Here is a 19,282-nt window from a genome sequence, read left to right on the forward strand (position 1 = left end):
GAGGTGACCAATAAGATCTTGAGCTTCTCCCTTACCCATAATGCACCAACCCCTAACATTCCTCAGATCTTGTTTGCTGAATTTACCAGAAGTAGTATGCATTAATAAGTATAAAAAAGGCAACATAAAAATGTACATATCCTGCTGATAAAACTACATCAGGAGCTTAGTCAAAAGGACAACAGTGTCCTTAAAACATCTCATTCATCTAGAAGTTTGTAGACATAAGCAATGAGAGTTTGTGGGTGGGAAGTTGAGGAAGAATGAAAATGGACAGCACAGCTGGAACATTATGATGAATACATAACTTCTTTATCTGATGATGTCCATTTTCATTCTATCTTCAACTGTTGGGACAGAGACCCCAGCTCCCTGAAATCCTGGCTGGACTCTAAGGAAGGATATTCCTGAGCAAAGTTGAACTAAATGATGCTCTACCTATCAAGGCTAGATCTAATTTGTAATGAGTAATAAAGGTATGAGGATTGGCACAAGTTGCTGCTGTGCATATGTCGTCCATGAAAGATCTGGAGAGAAAGGCTGAAGAAGTTGCAATTAATCTAGTTGAATGGGCTTTGACAGATTTTGGTAAGTAAGACCCAATTTTAGATGAAAGAAATACAATCAGTTAGCCATAAACTTCACTTCCAATCATAAGCAGACAGGTAATCTGCTGTGTCAACCCCTAAATGGGAAAAAGCCAAAAGAAGAAGAAGAAGCCATCTAGCTAAAGTCACTTTTGCATCTGGTTTACCCAATTTCAGATCTGCAAAGGAAACAAACAACTGGTCTGTTTTTCTGATTTCTTTTGTTCTACGCAAGTAAAAACGTAATTGTCTGTGAACATTCACTAAATACAACATGTATTCGCCCTTATTTGTTAATTTAGGAAAGAATATCAGCAAATTAATGAAATGACTGATATTGGATTCAGATACCACGTTGGGAAGGAAAGAAGCATTTGTTCGTAGCGTAACATATGATAAATCAAGTAGGGAGGTTTTGAAGATGAGGCTTGAATTTCTGAAATTGTAGCTAAGGTAATGGCTACTACAAAGAAAGTTTTCCAAGTAAGACATTTAAGTTCACATTTAGGCACCAGTTCAAAGGGAGAATGTATTAATCCCTGCAGTGCCAAGTTCAGGATCCATGGTGGAAAAGGGGTCTTTAAAAGGGGGTTTCAAAAGAAGAGTGCCTCTCAAGAATGCTCTGCACAGTTTAACAGAGGCTACTGAAGAACCATCAAATCCAACATGGAAATTAGAGATTGCTGCTAATTGAACCTTAATGATAGAGGAACTAGCTCCTCTTTTAAAAAGTAAAGATAAAAATTCAAGTATGCTAAATATCGGAGCTGAAAATGGATCCACATGACTTTGTTCTGCCCAGCAAACAAACCTTTTCTATTTACTTGAATAGAGTTTTCATGTTGAGGGTTTATGTGAAGATAAAAGGACATGGTGGACTAGGGAAGACAGCATAGGTTGTTTGGCTATTGGAGAAATAAGGCAGCAAGCTTGAGGTTTGAGATGTCTGAGTGAATCATGCCTGTCAGGTGAGACAGGAGGTCTAGAATCTGATCCAGAATCCAAGGTTGTTAATTTAGATGAGGCCATAGGAAGGGACACTAAACCTGCCAAGGCCATTAAGGTGGAATGAGGATGATCTTGCTCTTCAACTTGGCAACTTTCTGCAGAAATTATGGAATTAATGAATTGGTGGGTATGCATAAAGCAGATCGGGAGGCCAATTGTGAAGTAAAGCAATCCTCAGTGATTCCCCCTGTTGGGGAATTAGGGCAAAGTATCTGTGGCATTTGCTGTTTAGGGAAGAAGCAAAAAGATTTCAGCAAGGCTGGCCCCATTAACAAAAGATCAGTTATGTCACTTTTTCACTGCGAGACCACTTGTGAGATAGAAATCACACTTGACTTCCCCAGAATGTGCATTGCAACGAGAAAGTGGTTGGATGAGATCACCCACTGCCACACTCTGAATGCTTCTCAACACAAGGGGTATGATTTGGTCCCTCCTTGTTTGTTGATGTACCAAACTACTGACATATTGTCTGTTTGGATAGCAATTATCCATGAAGGGAGAGCATTCTGGAAGGCCTGCAACACTAACAGCACTGCTATCATCCATCTCTAGGACATTTATATGCAAGTTGGCCTCTTTGGGGGACCAAGTGCCTTGGACTGTTTTCCCCAGAAATTGCCCCCACCTCAACTGAGATGCACATGCGTCAATGGTCACTATGCCCTTGAGTTGAGGAAGAATGAATGGACAGCCTTGTAGAGCCTGATCTGATTTAATCCACCATCTGAGATCTCTCTTGCATGCCTGAGTGATTTTTATTTTTGCTGACATGTGTTGATGAAGAATAGAGCACTGTGTTGCTAGCATCCATTGAAGAATCCTTATGTGGAATCTGGTTAGAGGTACTGAGGTTACTGCCACTGATCTTAGAGCCTGAAGGACCAAGTGGGCTGAGATCTTGGTACTGAAAATTGTTTTTCTGACATGTAGTCTAATCGTTTGTACTCTTGAGACAGGAAGAGAAGCAATCATGGACACTGTGTTAAAAACTGCTCCTATGAATTCTACATTTTGAGTTGGGTGTGGGATGCATCGTAATTTACAGTTATCCCCAGATGACAGCAAATCAGGAGAATCTGCTTTCCTGCCCTTATTAACAGATGACTGGTTGGGGCAGTAATGAGCCAGTTGTCTAGATATGGAAACAACCAGAATCCTGCAGTCTCGAGTGAGCTACTGCCATACATTTGAACAGCCTGGGGGCTGTAGTGAGACCAAAGGGCAGAGCTCTGAACTGGTATTGACTGGCTCCCAGCCAGAAGCATAAATACCTTCTGGACTGTCTTGTCATCTTTATGTAAGAGTATGCATCCTGAAGGTCTTTTGAGCACATCCAGTCATCCTTGCACAGAAAAGGGAGAATTTACTGAACCATGACCATCCAAAACTGTGGGTGTTGAAGCGACTTGTTCAAGTTGCTGAGATCCAGAACTGGTCTCCAGTCCTGTTTTCTTTGGCACTAAAAGAAATCTTGAGTAAGTTCCAGATTCTATCTAGTCTGGTGGGACCTATTGGATGACTCCTTCTTCTAGCAGCCTTTGTATTTGAATTTCTGTTTCTTTCCTCTGACTGGGTGGAGCGTCAGGAATTTTTATGGGGTTGGAGGTGGAAAAGAAAAGGGAATTATAGAACCTCTCTAAATGATCCTCTACACCCAAGTATCTCTTGTTATTTTTAGCCAAGATCACTGGTGACGGATAGTTGACCCCTGATTGCCTCCGGAAATAGACAATTGGGCCTCCTTTCAAGAGCGCTGGTAGGGTCTGACATAAAATTAGTCTCTGGACCTCTGGTTTTGCAGGCCTCCACTCCTACATGGGTGGTGTTGGCCATTAGAGTTCCTCCCTCTGCCCCTAGGGCAACTTTCTCCATGTGTGTCCTGGAAAGGACCCTGGGACTTCCTGAACCACATCTTCTGAAACTTCACTGATTCCTTGAAAAGGATCTTTGAGGGGTTGAAAAACATATACCCACTGCAGACAGGGTCTTTCTATCTGTCTCATACCTGGATAATATGTCCTTCACTTTGGAGCCAAACAAGGAAGTGCTAAAGGGAGCATTGAAGAAAGAGGTCTTGAAGGGCTCTGCAAAATCATATAACCACACCCAGGCATGCCTCCTAATGGAAATGGCTGAACCCGCTGCCCTTGAGGCACCTTCAGCTGCATGCAAAATGAGCCTCATGGATGAATCCAAAATAGAAGGGTGGACAACTGAGAATCCACAGATGATTAGGCCTCTGCAGAAATGGTTCCTGAAAGGGAAGTTGAATTTTTGATCAAATCTCGTTGTATCCTTGTAAAATGTGCCAAATAGTTCAGCGACCTAAGGGCAATGGTCGACTGAAGCATAGACACACTTTCCAAACCTGTCCATTGCCCTAAACTCCCTGTTTTGGGGATGAACACAGGAATTCTGTTTAAGTTTCTTCTTGGTGGCTGCCACCATGACCATGACATCCATGGGCACCCCTTTAGCCCAAAATTCCTTCCCGAAGGTGGATCAAGAATCTTAACTGGCCTCTTGGGTATTGGATCAATTGTGTCAGGCTCCTTCTACACCCTCCGAGAGACCAAATCAATGAGCTTGTCAGCGGGTGGAATAACCTAGAAGGTAGTTGGGCCAACTCCGAATGCATCCAGAAATACTGACCCTCAGGTGAAGGGTTGCTGGAAGTCCATCCAACACTCTGTTTCTGGATCTCAAAAATGTCTCCGAATGAGATATCTTCTAGAAGTGATCTTGGGGACCCCTTCACTTTCATTGAAGTTCGTATCCTCAGTGACTGTCTCTTGCGAAGAGTCTAAGTACCTCCTCTTACACTTCCTCTTCCTAGGGACCTCCTTGGTGGGGTGTTCTGGGGATGTGTCAGAAGAGACTCGAATACACTGCTGGGTAGTCTGGAGATCTCGGGCCTGCCGCACTGTGGCGTCAAATGATGAGGATATAAGAGAAGAGACATCGCGGAGGTGGGATGGATCCATCAGTCCTGTCAAAGCAGAGAAACTCTCCCTCTTCACAACCTCAAAGGCCAACCACCCTGGAGAGAGATGATATTGGGGCTAAGGAGGAAGGCTTCTGGACTGTTGTCCCCTTCTGCCACAAAAGCAGTCTCCTCAAGGAAGAAGTCAGAGCTAAGCTATCTAATGAAGATGCCCCAAAGTGCAGAGACAACTCCGAAACCCTCGGAGTCGACTCCAATGCCTCGGATCCAACATGGAGGCTCCAGATCAGAGAGTCCCCTGGATCTGAAAAAGTCAGAGCCAAGACACTTAGAGTCAGCTTTGGATCCACCGAAAAAGTTATCCTCAGATCCGAGCCTGATGGACCCAGAAGATCCGGACCAGGGACTCTGAAGCAATCAAGGGAATCAGAGGAGGAGTGTGGGGTGAAGTGGTCAATGGACAGTCTACCTGATCCATAAATTGTAGGTGCTGATAACATACCCATCTGGGTCTGTGCCAAGAGAAACTTCCTCTTCATCCGATTCACATCCTGTTTGGTCAAACTCCTAGATGACTGAGACAATGCCAGCGAAGGGGATTTTGCATGGTGCCTCTCTAGGAAAGGTGAAGGCAACCTTGAAGGCATAGAATTGACTGACGGTGAATACTGGGACCTATGCAAAATTATAGGATTCTTAGTCAGAGCTGATGTTTTTTTAGTTGGATCCAAGGATGTTCAATCTAATGACCTCTTTCTTTTCGAATCCGAGGGAGGAACAGGTATGAGGCCACCTCTAATTTGATCTGGATTTTTTCTTAGGAGGCTCAGAGGATGGATCCGAGGAAGTTGAACATGCAAGAGATTTGGACTCCTTAGTCTTTTGCTTGGGGGACTGAGCTCTTGTGATAGCCTCTCTGAAGGAAGAAGTCAACATACTTTGTGCATGGATTAAAGTTACAACAAACATTGCAGTCTTTCTGAAAGTGTTGCGCACCTAAGCAATAGACTAGAAGAATGCAGGCATCTGAAACAGGTAATGTATGCCCGCACTTGGAACACTTTTTGAAAATCTGAAGGTCCCTTCTGAGACATTCTAATGGCAAAGCCAGGCAGAAGAAGAAGAATTTTTTATTTTTTTTAAGAAATAGAAAAAGTAAAAAACGTATAGCTATTACCAATAATGGTAATGCAGAGAACACTACTGTGAAGTGGGAAGAAGAAAAATATACCAACAATGGTAATAAAAGATATACTAATAGTACAATGGTAAGAGATAATAGAAAAAGACCAAGTATAAGAAAAAAATGTAACTTATCTAAATACTGGAACTCAAGAGCTATGACAACCACGTATTTCGGGAAAAGCAGCAAATGGGATTTGAGGTGTGTTAGGGGTTGGTGCACTATGGGTAAGGGAGAAGCTTGAGAGCTTTTTGGTTACCACAACCTTTAGTCATAGTCAAGTCTGTTCCGAGGTTTGGATCTGAACTCAACAGTTGAGGATAAAATGAAAACTGACAACATCATATCAGAGGAGTTTTCTGTCTACTATAAGATATTCCGACAGCTCAGCATGGGTTCACACAGAATCCTTGTTGTTGGGGATGATATGGAAGACAATCCAAGTGTTTCTACTGCAGAAATGTCAGTTTGCTATTTAAATAATTGCCACTGCAAACATACATGCATGGCATATGTATTATATATATATATATATATATATATATATATATATATATATATATATATATATATATAGATATATATATATATATATATATATGTATATTTATATATCTATATATGTATATATATACACATATATAAAGAGAGAGAGATACACACACACACACACACACACGAGGGATAAAAGAGATATAGATAGAAAGGGAGGGAGAAGAAAGTGATATGGGGTGGTAATTCAGTGAAAAGTGACAATTTCTATGAGATCTGACTTATTTTGCAGCTGTAAAGGCAATTTCCTTTTGCTTTTTCTGTCATTTGTTTGGTGATGCTTATCATGCCTGTTTCATCTATCGAGTTTATGTGTAGGGACATCTGGCTCTGCCAGTGCATGACCACCTGCACATGGTAAGCACATATTCTATAGTCTTATTATGTCATTACCAACATGGGCAACTGGTGTTCCACACCAGAGGTCAATTCCTCGTTGGTCAGATCCGAACACAAGCAAATCACCCTAGACATCCACATCCCACCCCCACCCCTCATTAGGGAAACCACTGTAAAGAATTTCTCCAAAGCCAATTTCACACTTCTTAAGACAGAAGTGGCAAACTTCACAACACCCATGCTGACAGACAATAGAGGTACGACTGCTGAATCCTACACAAATTCACTTTATAAGCACTTAAACGAGTGCATGGATCATACAATCCCTAACAGAAACAAGATGCTAGCCTCCAAAAAAAAGCCAATCTGGTGGTCCCCTGCCATAAACAAACTCTACAACAGGAGAAAGAAACTGTTGCAAAAAGCAGTAAAATCCCATGATTGGAGGAACTCTATGGTCAGCCTCAGTAAGAAGCTTAGATCCTTCATAAAATCCCCCAAAGCTAGTTACGAAAACAAAATTGCCACTAATTCTAAAGACAACCACAAAGCATTCTATAGCTATGTCAAGAACCTCAATGGCAACACTGAGATCTGCTCTGAGTTACAGCACAATGGCACTAAATATACAGAACTGATATTGCCAACATCCTGGCAGATAGGTTCAGTGCTAACTTTACCCCTCTCTCATCCCCTAAAAGGCCCATCTCTATAATGGAAGAATGCAAAGTTCCTGTAATCATGGCAGCACAGGTAAAAAAAAAACACTCTCCAAAGCCAAGAACACAGTATCCATGGGACCTGACATGATCCCTTGCTGCGTTCTCCATAAACTACAGAACAAACTGGCACCCCACCTAAGTACCATGTTCAATCATAGCCTCATCTCTGGCTTTGTGCCCACTGAATGGTGCACAGCAACAGTTATCCCACTCCACAAAGGCGGAGCCACCAAAGACACCGGGAACTACCACTCCATTAGACTGACGAGCCTGGTCTGCAAGGCTATGGAACGTATCATCAGGCAACTTACAAACAATAACATTGGTAATCTCCAAACTCTAGACCCTACCCAGTTTGGGTTTGTAAAAGGAAGATCATGTCTCCTAAACCTGATAGACTTCTTTGAAGCAGTCACCAAAGCCGTAGATGAGGGTAAGGTTGTTCACACAGCCTATCCAGATCTCGCCAAGGCTTTCAATTACCATCCCCCACCCTGGAATTATAGATAAACTCACTAAACTAGGTATAAATCCCTATGTCACAAGATGGGTTGCCAACTGGCTCACTGACAGAACCCACACTGTGAAAGTAGCAGACTCTAAATCCAATTTCAGACCAGTGAAAAGTCGAGTGCCACAGGGTTCAGTCCTAGGTCCTCTCCTGTTTGGTATCTACTTCTTTGAAGTACAGACTAACACAGAAGGTCTTTGGCTAACAAAATTCGCAGATGATTGCAAACTAGGAGCCATAATCAAAACTCCTAATGATGTGGAAATCCTACAAAAGGGCCTCACTGAGACAGATGCCTGGTGTCAAAGCCATGCCAAAAAGTGCATTGTCATCCCTTTTGGTAAAAACTCTATACCCATGAACTACCACATAGGTGGTAGTCTACTTAACACCGAAAGTGTGATAAGAGACATTGGGACACAGTTGGACAGTAGTCTCTCCTTTGATAATCACATCGCCACAGTAGTCAGGGAATCCTTCTACTTGGCACACCTCATCACAAAAGGTTTCTCATCCAGGAAAAAAGAGGTCATTGTTCCCCTCTACTCATCATTCATTAGACCCATTATAGAGTACAACGCCTCTTTTGGTATGTACCTCACAAGACATCTACAACAACTGGAAAGGCCACAGAAATACCTCACAAAGAAGATTACCAGCCTCAAACAGATGCCCTATGCAGACTGTCTCAAAAAACTCCAGCTTTACTTTGTCACATATCGCCTACTCAGAGGCGATCTCTGCCTAACATACAAAGCTATGGCAAACTCAGAGCTTTTGGACACGCTCCACTTAAAGAAATCCCAATCCCTCTGAGCTACATGCTCTAGGGACCTAAACATTGTCACCACAATAAACAGAACATGCTGGAGGGATAGATTCCTGTCCCAGAGACTTCCCATACTCTGGAACAAACTACCTATCTATATCAAACAAAGCTTCTCATTAGCACTCTTCAAGAAAAATTTGATGATTGGATGGGAGATAGGAAATTCACCCTGGGGATCACTTCTGTGGCTCTGCTTGACAGGGGCACAGGAAAAAATGTTTCTTGGGTGGCAAAAGCCAGGATACCATTTGGCTAGGCTTATATAGTCCCTAGGGCCAATAGCCTAGTACCTACCTATGAACAACTTAAAAGGTGCTAATGCAATTAAATAACTTTAACTTACACATGCATCTAACTTTTGGATATTGTACGATACATTTCACATGACATAAGTTTGATCATGATTTATTCTCTATTTCTATTTTTCCTTGCTTGCTATCATAGCTGACTTTGCCAGTGGCACTGTGGAACTCCTGCCTTCTGATGTCAGAGTATCCGTAGCCTCTGAGGAGGATGCCAGTGAAGAGGAGGCACTGTCAGGGGGTGCAAAGGGTCAGTCTGACATTAGGGTTGTGCTCCAACATCTCCTGCCCCTATGAAGGACAGTCATTATGAGTACCCATACCCAATATAGAGAGACCTCAGACATAGGACAGGTTGAGGGTGACAGTTAACCAGGGTAGTGTGGTTACTCCAGTTGCAAAACTGGTTGATTCTCCCCATAGCTATCATGAGGGCAATATGCCACACAGGAGACCCGTTAGAAGTGCTCAGAGGAGGCCTGCTGTCCACCCTGCTCCTGATGTTGGTGTCTCAATATGTGTCACACAATGTATGTGTAAGGCCATCACACAGGCACATTCTACAAAGGCCGCAGAAGAAATAGTGTAAGTACAAAACGTTGTGAATTCTGATTTTTGGGACTGGCTGAACTGTGTGGGTGACTCGTTGGACAGGGTGAATGACACACTGGATCGGGCACTGTTTGTAATGGAATGTCAGCTGAATGAGGGTTGGTGTGATGGCAGCTCATCCAGCAGACATCAGTCATGGTCAGGTAGCAGCCCAAAATCTAGCCAGGTGCATGGAACCAGTAGTGCAACTCCTAGTAGAGGTAGTTCTCATCTATGGGGGTAATGATGCTGAACTGACTACTCTACCATGCATGGCTCACACCTGTCCGAGATGGCAGGATGTATTATTAGCACACTGCCTGATTGTGTTCATGCAGAAACACACATACATTCAACAAATACTTGCCCATACCACCTCATACACACACTACTTATCTAAGCAACCCTGTTCACTGCTGCTAAATATACCTTTCTACTGGCCCTGCAAATTGGATACTTAAAGAATATTTTTTTGTTTTACTTACTCACACTCACCTCTTTGGTGTCAGCCTTGCCCTCACACCCCCCCCCCCAGACTCTGTGCAAGTGATGATCACTGTGCCCTTCCCTTTGCACATTTCTTTGTGACTTCAAGTTGCATATATGTCTGAAGCACAAGTGGATAGATAATGCTTCCTTCCTCATAATCATCCTTTAGTGAAAATGTATTGCAGAATAAATGCTTTCATTCATAGTTCATAATTGGGTGTGTTTGATTGCTTACAAATCCAGAACCTTGATTTGAACAAGCCAAATAACCTTCTATGACATTTCTTGTTGACCCTCACTGTTTTTGTGTTAATGTTGTTATTCATACAGTCAAAGTAGAAGTTTAAGTTTTGCTTAGTGTTATACTTGTGCAAATGATGCTACCCTTGACCTGCTCACTGGTTAGTATACAGTGGTTAAATGAAAGCCTTGATGCACATTAGTGGACAAAATCCATAGGTTTGTACTACAAACATCAATTTGTAAGGTATTACTATATACTTGGGACATGTATCAACTAAAGAACATAAGATAATTTGCACAACACAATAATTACTTATACAGCTGTATTGTTTCTTCTATACAGGTTCTGGACTTACCCTGGTAATAACGCAGATGTGAGAACTCTCTGGGGGGGTGGGGGGGTGCTGCCTGTGTTTGATGCTAAACATATACATCCATTACACAGTTATGTGATTAAGTAAAGGTTGTGTATTTTGCCAGTCATCATTTTTACTATTTGTATATGCTAAGGCTGTTATTTTTTTAGGTATTCAATGTGTGTGTTATCATTTGCCTCTTAACCAGAGCTATGGTATATTGTGTACAGTTACATCCGCTGGCAGCATGTGCAGCTGGTGGCTCACCCTCAGACTCCTCATCTATATCTGCTGGAGGTGCTGGCACTACCTGTGGACTGGGAATTGTGGTCCTACCCCTTACTTGTCCTTGCTGAAGCTGTCTCCTGAAAACATTAAGTATTTCATTAGAGGTGACTTGGTCATACTGCAGGGACCTTCTGGGGTGTCTAGATATCAGAACCTTTATTGGAACAAGCCAAATAACCTAATATGGCATTTCTAGTTACAGCATTTGCATAATTCTATCCTTGCTCAGTGAGGTTGTCTGAGTTTTTCATAGGTGTCATGAACCACAGTTCCAGGGCATAACCTGCATCCCCTAGTAGATGTCCTTGTGGAAGGTCACCCCAGCAAATTTTGTGTACAGCTCACAGGTGTGCCATAGTTATGAGTAGTGGAAACTGCTTGGGTTACCTGCAAAGGCATTGTAGATGCTTATAAACTGTCAGGTAGTCTGTAATGCCCAGAATGCTATATATTTCTGTTGATATAGCTCCCTCACTGGGTTGGGCTTTTATTTCTATGAGTGTGCAGTCTATGGCTCCCTAAATTTCAAGGAAGTGTGCTCCTGCATAAAATTCCTGCATGTTTTTTGTACTCTCCTGTGGGATTTGTGGAAAAGAGATATGCTTCTTTGCATGTTATAACACTGCATTTAGAAACTGATGTAATATTCTGGAAGCTGAGGCCTGTGGCATCCCTAATACATCTCCTGTGGAGCTCTGAAATGTACCTATAGCTAATATATGTAATGCTGCACATACCTTTGTTTCCAGATGGATGGGTTTTCCAAGATTTCCCTGCTCCCTCAGGTGAGGGTGACAGAGGATGCATACTTAGTTTCCCTGTCAACCCAGTACCACTCTGCAATTTCTGTCTCATGAAGTCCATGATAAGTTAGATGGGGTCTAAAAACCCTCCACATTCTTCGTTGAGGTCTAGTAGAAGCACATTTACTATATGATGAGCAATTGTCCAATTACTTACTTATTCCATGTCATCCAGCCCAGTCTTCTGATGCTGTATTAGGGGGAAGAAACAGTTCTGCAAGGGGTTGGCATATTTTCTGTAATCTGCAGCAGATTTTATTACAAAGTAACCATGTTTCTCATTCTTCTGACAGTAAAGTTCATACAAAGACTATGCTAGTGAAACTTTTTCCAACGTTATAAAGGAAGATGCCTGAGAGACAGAAACAAGCATAGGAGTTGATTACAATAATCAGGAGCATCTTGAATTTGAACCAGAGTCTGGTGTTTGGTGATGGCGGTGAAACTATAAAGCATCAATCATGTGTGTGAAATACGGCTTTGTAGGAAAAAAGTGAAAAAGACCGAACTTCTGTTGACTTTGTTAAACTTGTGAGAAGACTTTGGAGCATATACCATATCTTATAGCATTAATGTTTAGAAGGACACTAAAAGGGGAAAAAGAAAATGTAAGTTAAACAATTTTGTTCTTATTAGTATTTGTATAAAACATTTCATGATGTAAACACTGCATGTTATATACTGTAAAGTAGAGGAATTTTAAATATGGAGGGAGTCTTTTCAGTGACTGTTGCAAGTGTTAAGATATTAAAGTAAACGCGTGCTTTCTATTAGTTGTAACACATATAGGCCTTACAGTACAACAAGAGAAGAAAGGCTGAACAAAAACAAGTTTAATATTAATATGCTGTGATCTTGAGTTGATGGGTTGGGGTGGGGTGTAAAAGTGAATTGATTATATTATATGTAGAATCAAAATATTTTCTCTTACTTTTACAAAGCCGAATGCATAGATTGATGCACTTGTCTTGGACTGTGGATGTGTTTTTATAAGCATGTGGGCTTTACAAGTGAGACAAAATTATGAAAAGCATGAAAAAAATATTAAGTTTCTTGTGTCTGCAAATATATTTGCTTGCTCTTATTTCCATTGGTAGACATTCAGTGGGAGTCACAAAGTATGCAGCTGAAGGAAGTTATAGATTTTGTTCAGAGTGAAATGTACACAGATTCATAGCTGAGTGCTTTTACATGTAGATGAGCTGTCTGCAGGTGCAAGCAATTAATCTTGAGAGTTCTTAGTATTCTTTCATAAGGGAAATGCAAAATTTTAAAGGTGCAGCAGTTCAATGATAAAGTTTGACATTCTGGGACATGAATAAGAGACAGCAGCCTTAATACTTTAGAGCATTTAATACTACAGTGTACAATTTAGCATACCCAGTGCACATTTCCTTAGGATTAAAAGTTAATGTTTTCTGAAAGCATGCAAGCTGTTTTTCACATCTAGGAAGGGGATATAGTAAAAGAACAAGCAGCAATCAGTGTAAGTGGGAACACACACTGTAGCATTCACTTTAGCCTGGGTAACTTTAATTTTAGGTTAGGTAATACTTGTGGACATAGCTATTGATTTGGGGCAATTTTTCCTATGTGCATGGATAAACTTCATTTTATGAAGATGTACATAGTTTTATGTGTTTGTTAATAAGGGATGGGGATTCTCTGAAAATGTCTTTAGTTTTTTGCTTGAGGGTTTTCATTACAACAAAAAGTCTTGAAAAATGTGACATAGGTTCTAAAGGAGATGAACTTGCCAGACTTTAGTGTATGCATGCAAAACAAAAGTTGGAAATAAGCATACAAAAAACTGTCATGTATAACAGGTGGAAACAGCAGCTTTTATCATAATGGTTACACTATCCATATTATCTTGGAATGTAAATGGCCTTACAGGTATAGCAAACAAGGAAACATTACTGAATTAGATTAAGAAATGCAGAGTGCAACTAGCAATGTTGCAGAAGACACATTTGGAAAGAAATGAGCGAGTGAACAGAAGAAAGGGGAGCAATTATGCTAACTGATAGAGGGGCTCCAACAGTGATAGAAGAGGGGGAAACAGACAATAATGGTAGACTTGTCATAGTAAGGGGCTATTGCCAAGGGAGGAGGATTACACAGGTGCATACCTATATTCTGCCAAAAATTCAAATTATGGAGCTTAACATTATTTGGGAGAAATTATCAGCTTTTTGAGGAAATACTACTTACAGATGGTGCTGGAACTTGATGTGCAATAGTGAGGGTATATCAGGAAAACCTAAAAAGAAAAATACAATAAAACAGGGTACATTTTGAAAAAAGAATATGACAATAACTGGTGTGGAAGACATGATTTCAGTAGTAGGAACTCAGACAGAATTTACAAATTACTTTTCCAAGATACAATAACTGGGCTAGACTAGAATGAAATGATATTTCACAGGGAGATGTGCTTTTAATCAAAAGCTTCTACACACACCCAATAACTATTTCAGATCATGCACCAATAAAAACTTAGATATAAATATAGGGTAATGAAGTAAAAAGGGGGTACGGTGCTTTCTCACCTACCTGTTAAAAAGGGAGAATTTTAAAGAATGGGTACTGAAAATGTATTTGGGAGTTAATAGGGAGGATAGAAATATCTTCAGAAGTTACAGCTAGTGAGTGGGACAAAATGAAAATGGAGTTTAAACACAGGAAAAAAAAGAGAAAGCAATACGGTTAAGAAGTAAAAGGAATTACTTAGAGGGGCTGCAAAAGTTAAAAGTATTGCAGAATAAGGAGAATTTCACAGAACAAGAAAATGCGCGTATGCAGAGTGCTAAAGAGAAAATAAGTTAGTATCAGGATAATATGCAAGAGTTTAGAAAGATTATTGTAAAACAACTATTTTTGATGATAACTCCAGAGCACAAAAACATTTAGCACAATGATTTGAGTAACAGAAAGTAGAAAAGGTTGTTGCCAAACTTAGGGAGCCTATATAAAAAAAATAATAAACAAAGATCCTGTAGAGGTATTATAAATATTTTGTAAAGTTTAAGAAAATATGTATAAAGCAGAGAAATGTGGAAATCATGAAGACACACAAATGGGAATATTTATGGAAGACTTAATTATAATAAGGTTAGAGGTAGATGAAGTTCAACATCTTACAGTTAAGATAGGAGGTAATGAGATAAACAGTGATGTAGAGATGGTATTCCTGTGGAAGTCTGGAAGTTAGAAGGGTAGAATGTGATAATGATTTGGAAGGTTTTAACATTATTTTAAAAGGAGGGGAATACCAACATATTGGAAAAAAGGGCTGTGCTGGCTGTATTACCAAATGATGGTACAGCCCCATAAGACCCAGCTTCATAGAGACTCATTTAAATTTTAAACCATAATTATGAAGTGTTTATGTCTAGTCTAATTGAAAGAATTTCAAAGGTGTTACTGAGATTGACAAATATTGATCAATGTTGTTTTGTGCAGTGCAGGCAAACATTATGATCCAGGGGGGAGTGGAATGTAAGAAAGTACCACTGTTGGTGTGAGTCTTGATGCAGAGAAAGCACTCAACAGAATAAGATTTTTATGAGTAGGGCAACAGAAGTATTTGCAATCCCTGATACAATAATTTTAATTAGGAGGATATATATAAAAGATCAGGGGCAAGAATTAAAGTTGGTGGGTTCTTCTCTGAAAAGTTGCATTTGAACACAGGAACCAGGGAGAGGTGTCCTCTTTCTCCTTTAATATTTGCTTTATATTTAGAGTCACTGGCAAAGAAAATAAGGGACTCAGTAATTCAAGGATATAACTGCTATGCTAATAAAAAAAAATGGCTTTCTTTGTAGCTGATAAATCCAGAAAACGACACCTCAATGTTGTGGAACATTTTGAGACAGTTTCAAGTCTTTTTGGGATATAAAATTAATAATGATAAAACAAAACCTAAGGCTGTAAATTGTATACCAACACATGAATTGGTTCAGCAACACACATATTTATGGAGACGCAATAAGATGAAGTATTTAGGAGCATGTTTTAAAAATGCTGCTGTTATGGCAGCTTAGGATATGTGACAAGAGGCTAAAAATAATGCAAAAAGTGAGAAACTGCTCTTGTTTATGGATATTGATAGTAAGATACAAGCATTGAAAATGTTTTTTGTCTGTTTAATTTTATTTATGGGTCACTCACATTTTTATCAACTAGAGGATAAGTTGTGGACAATAACTAAAAGAAAGGAATTTATCTGGGAGGGGAACAAGGCAAGAGTTTGGAGGAATAAAATGATCCTTCCAGTAGAAGAAGTTGGTTTAGGATTATCTGATTTGAATGGATATTTTAGAGCTAAACAGTTAAGGTTAATTTTCATAACACAAACAGAATATTATAATTCAAAATGGAAAGGGATGATGATGATGAAGCAGGGAGGAGTTCCATAAATAAAGACAGAGAGTGGGATTTCTAATGCAGATCCTTAAGGAGAATAACAACAACCATGCAGAATATTATATTCATAAAACAGCAGAAAGTATTCTAAGAATTAAGTCAACACAAGAATACAGAAATTCGATTTTACCGATAAGGATGAATGCAAGTAAGGGTACAGAAAACAGGGAAGCTGGAGCTGCAATATACGGGAGAAAACTGGCAAAGTAACCAAGGTATTGTGAGCAAAGAAAGGTAACAGAGTGGGATGAGGTCAAGATGTTTGAGATGCAAACTAGTGACTGCCCGCCCTACCAAGGATTGATATCAGAGTATAGGCAAAGAGAAAGTAATAGGGTAATCTCAGATGAAAGTCCTGTTCTGGTGAAGTTTTTAGTCAAAACTAGAACAAAAGCTGCTTTAAGAAAAGGATAATTAGTAGGGCACATTCATTATCACATGATAACTATAGGAAGCAATCAGCAGAAGTTAGAAAAGATTCGTAATGGAGAATGGAAAAGCGATTGAACAAAATAAAAATTGGAGGATATATGTATGGCTCCAAAAAAATGCAACATACTCCAAAAGTTTTAGGATATTTGTTTGGAAGTCTTTGGATAGGTATTTTTATACCCCAAGCAGACTCCAAATAATTTTTCCTTAGGTAGATAGCAAATGTTGAAGTTGTGATGGGGAAGAAAGAGTTAACTAGGAACATGTGTTTTGGGAGTGTAATGAGTTAGCAGACTCAAAGATTCCCTCCAGAGTACTCTGTCAGAAATATTGGGTGAGCAAATGGAAGTAACTATGGAAATTAACTTTTGAGCTGAAATAAGGGCTCTGAATTGCCTAGACATAGTAAGGCCTTGTTAAGTTTAATTCTGGTGGTTGCCAAAAAAGCAGTTACTAGAAAATGGAAATCAAAGTCTGAACCAACTATATTTGAAGAAGTGAACATTGTAACAGAGATAAAATAACTGGAAGAGGGATCTTTAGAAAAGGAAATGAGCAAATTACATATAAATAAATGGAAATTGTGGGATGCATACATGCAGAATAATGTTCAGGAGGAGTGAGGTTTAAGGGAAGTCAGGAATTCAGCAATTTATGTATTATTGGACTGGTGATAATTACAAAGAAAGAAAAGATATGTAATGTGTCATGTATGTAAATGGAAAAATGTTAATATGGTTTATTTTCTTTTCTATTAATGTATGTTTGCCTGTTTATTAACAGATAATTTAATAAACATGTTTAAAAAAGAAAAAGAAATGAGACTAAAGATAGCTTAAGTTGAGGTACTTATTTATCCAGCATTGAGAGTTCAAGACCAGAAATAGATAGTCAAACCAAAACACATTCAGTAAGGTATGGCTGTTACTATATTTTGCAGGGCAGCTCCTTATGGACACATAAGACGTCTACCAGAGAGAATGGAGTTGTAGATGTGCTGCTTGATTATAGAACATAACTAAAAGAACACAGCAGTAAATACACTAGTAGTCATATATTACTAAACTATGGCTTTGTTCTGTTTATAGCCAAGTTGGGATGGATTGTGTGTGCACAGTATGAATAAAATGGCATCTATAACATTCTGTTCTATTAAAAGTTATCAAATTCTGTTTTTTCCCTTTCATTTTTCTGACAGCTTTCCCCATTATACTTACCATGACTTCAGGTAATGAAATAGAGATTGCTGAAAGCAATGCCTGAGGTCACTGAGCCACATGGGCTTTGACACTACCCATGATAGTGTGTCTCAATATTTCCCTCATGCTGTTGTCTATATACGTGTTGCAGAATGCAAGTGAAAAATAATACTCTGCAAGAGATATTGATTAACTAAAAAATACCTTACTTAAGGTGCCTAGTTATAGTCTTCAAAAAAACAACACATTGCATTCAGCTCCATTTGTAGCCCAATAGTTATCTATTTCCATCCTCTACGTGCTAATATATGATAATTATCACTAAGCATTTTTTAGTCAATCTACAACTACAGAACAGTACTCAAAATAATATCCCTCTTATGACATAAATTTATTTTTAATATTTTTGTAATTTTGTTTATGAATAAACACTACTACATGAAAAGCCCAAGAGGAAAGCTGCACAGTACGAGTAACGAAGCAACTTTAATGAGGTGGGATGAAAGCAGATTTCCCAGAGGTCACTTATACACACAGAGGGAACATACACAAAATCCACTCTGATGGGAAACAAACAACAGGAGTGAACCCTGGACATAAACAGAAATGCACCACCACCAGCCACTGTAACACACTGTCACTCGGAGTGCTGACAGTTCTAAGACTATTGGTAAGCTGAACACAATAAAGATGTACAGAATGTTCAGTAATTATGATCCACTACTTCTAGAAAATAGTCTTTAAAATAGAGGAAATCAGAAACACAGTGAATATGAATCATAAAGTGGAATGGATATAAATAATATGACTAATCAGAGTTCTTGTGAAGTGTGACCTTAATATCTTATTACAGAAATATATGCAATACTTACTATAATATTCCATACAGATGGGATAAAAAGCACTCGTTTAACTCCATTTTCAACAATGATGCCTAGCCAGTTAAGCACTGCCCAGATGAAAAGGTATCCGTGGCCACCATGCCAGTAGAACACAAATCCAAAAGCCATAGCTGTGGAAAACATCATTCCAGGCAAGCCATGCTGTGATCCTCCAAGTGGAATATATATGTATCTAAAGAAAAAAATACTGAATTGAACATTGAAAGTGTTCAACATATACAAGCATCATGCCACGTTTGATTTAATACTCATTACTACATCCTAATAAATACATTTAAAGTAACCATAGCAGCAAATTAAAAATGTCAGTGTCAAATGCAGTCTATACAGGAGATAGATTTCTTTAGTGAATGCAAACTCATAAAAAAAGTCCTCAGTCACATTTCAAAGATCCTTTCCTCAGTGCCATGATCTCTCAAATCTTCCCAGACGCATCTGCAGTGACAGAACTTCCAAAACAACTACCTCTAACAATACATCCTGGCATTTTCCTACTGTTTTCAAGATCTGCAAGGATATTTTAATGTGTACACTACCAGCTACAGAAAAGAGTATAAAAAGGATAGTT

At 39.4% G+C, this 19,282-nt stretch overlaps 1 protein-coding gene across 1 annotated transcript in view; it reads right to left on the reverse strand.

The window, feature by feature from the left end:
- Positions 1 to 19,282, reverse strand: part of HHAT (hedgehog acyltransferase) — a 3,149,942-nt gene that overhangs the window by 773,277 nt on the left and 2,357,383 nt on the right. The window contains exon 10 of the mRNA XM_044061752.1: positions 18,685 to 18,886. Within this exon, the coding sequence (XP_043917687.1) occupies positions 18,685 to 18,886 (202 nt within the window). The remainder of the gene's footprint in view (positions 1 to 18,684; positions 18,887 to 19,282) is intronic.

Source organism: Protopterus annectens, chromosome 1.part0 (genome assembly GCF_019279795.1).
Source record: "Protopterus annectens isolate FY-2018-M chromosome 1.part0, PAN1.0, whole genome shotgun sequence".
Taxonomy (NCBI): domain Eukaryota; kingdom Metazoa; phylum Chordata; order Ceratodontiformes; family Protopteridae; genus Protopterus; species Protopterus annectens.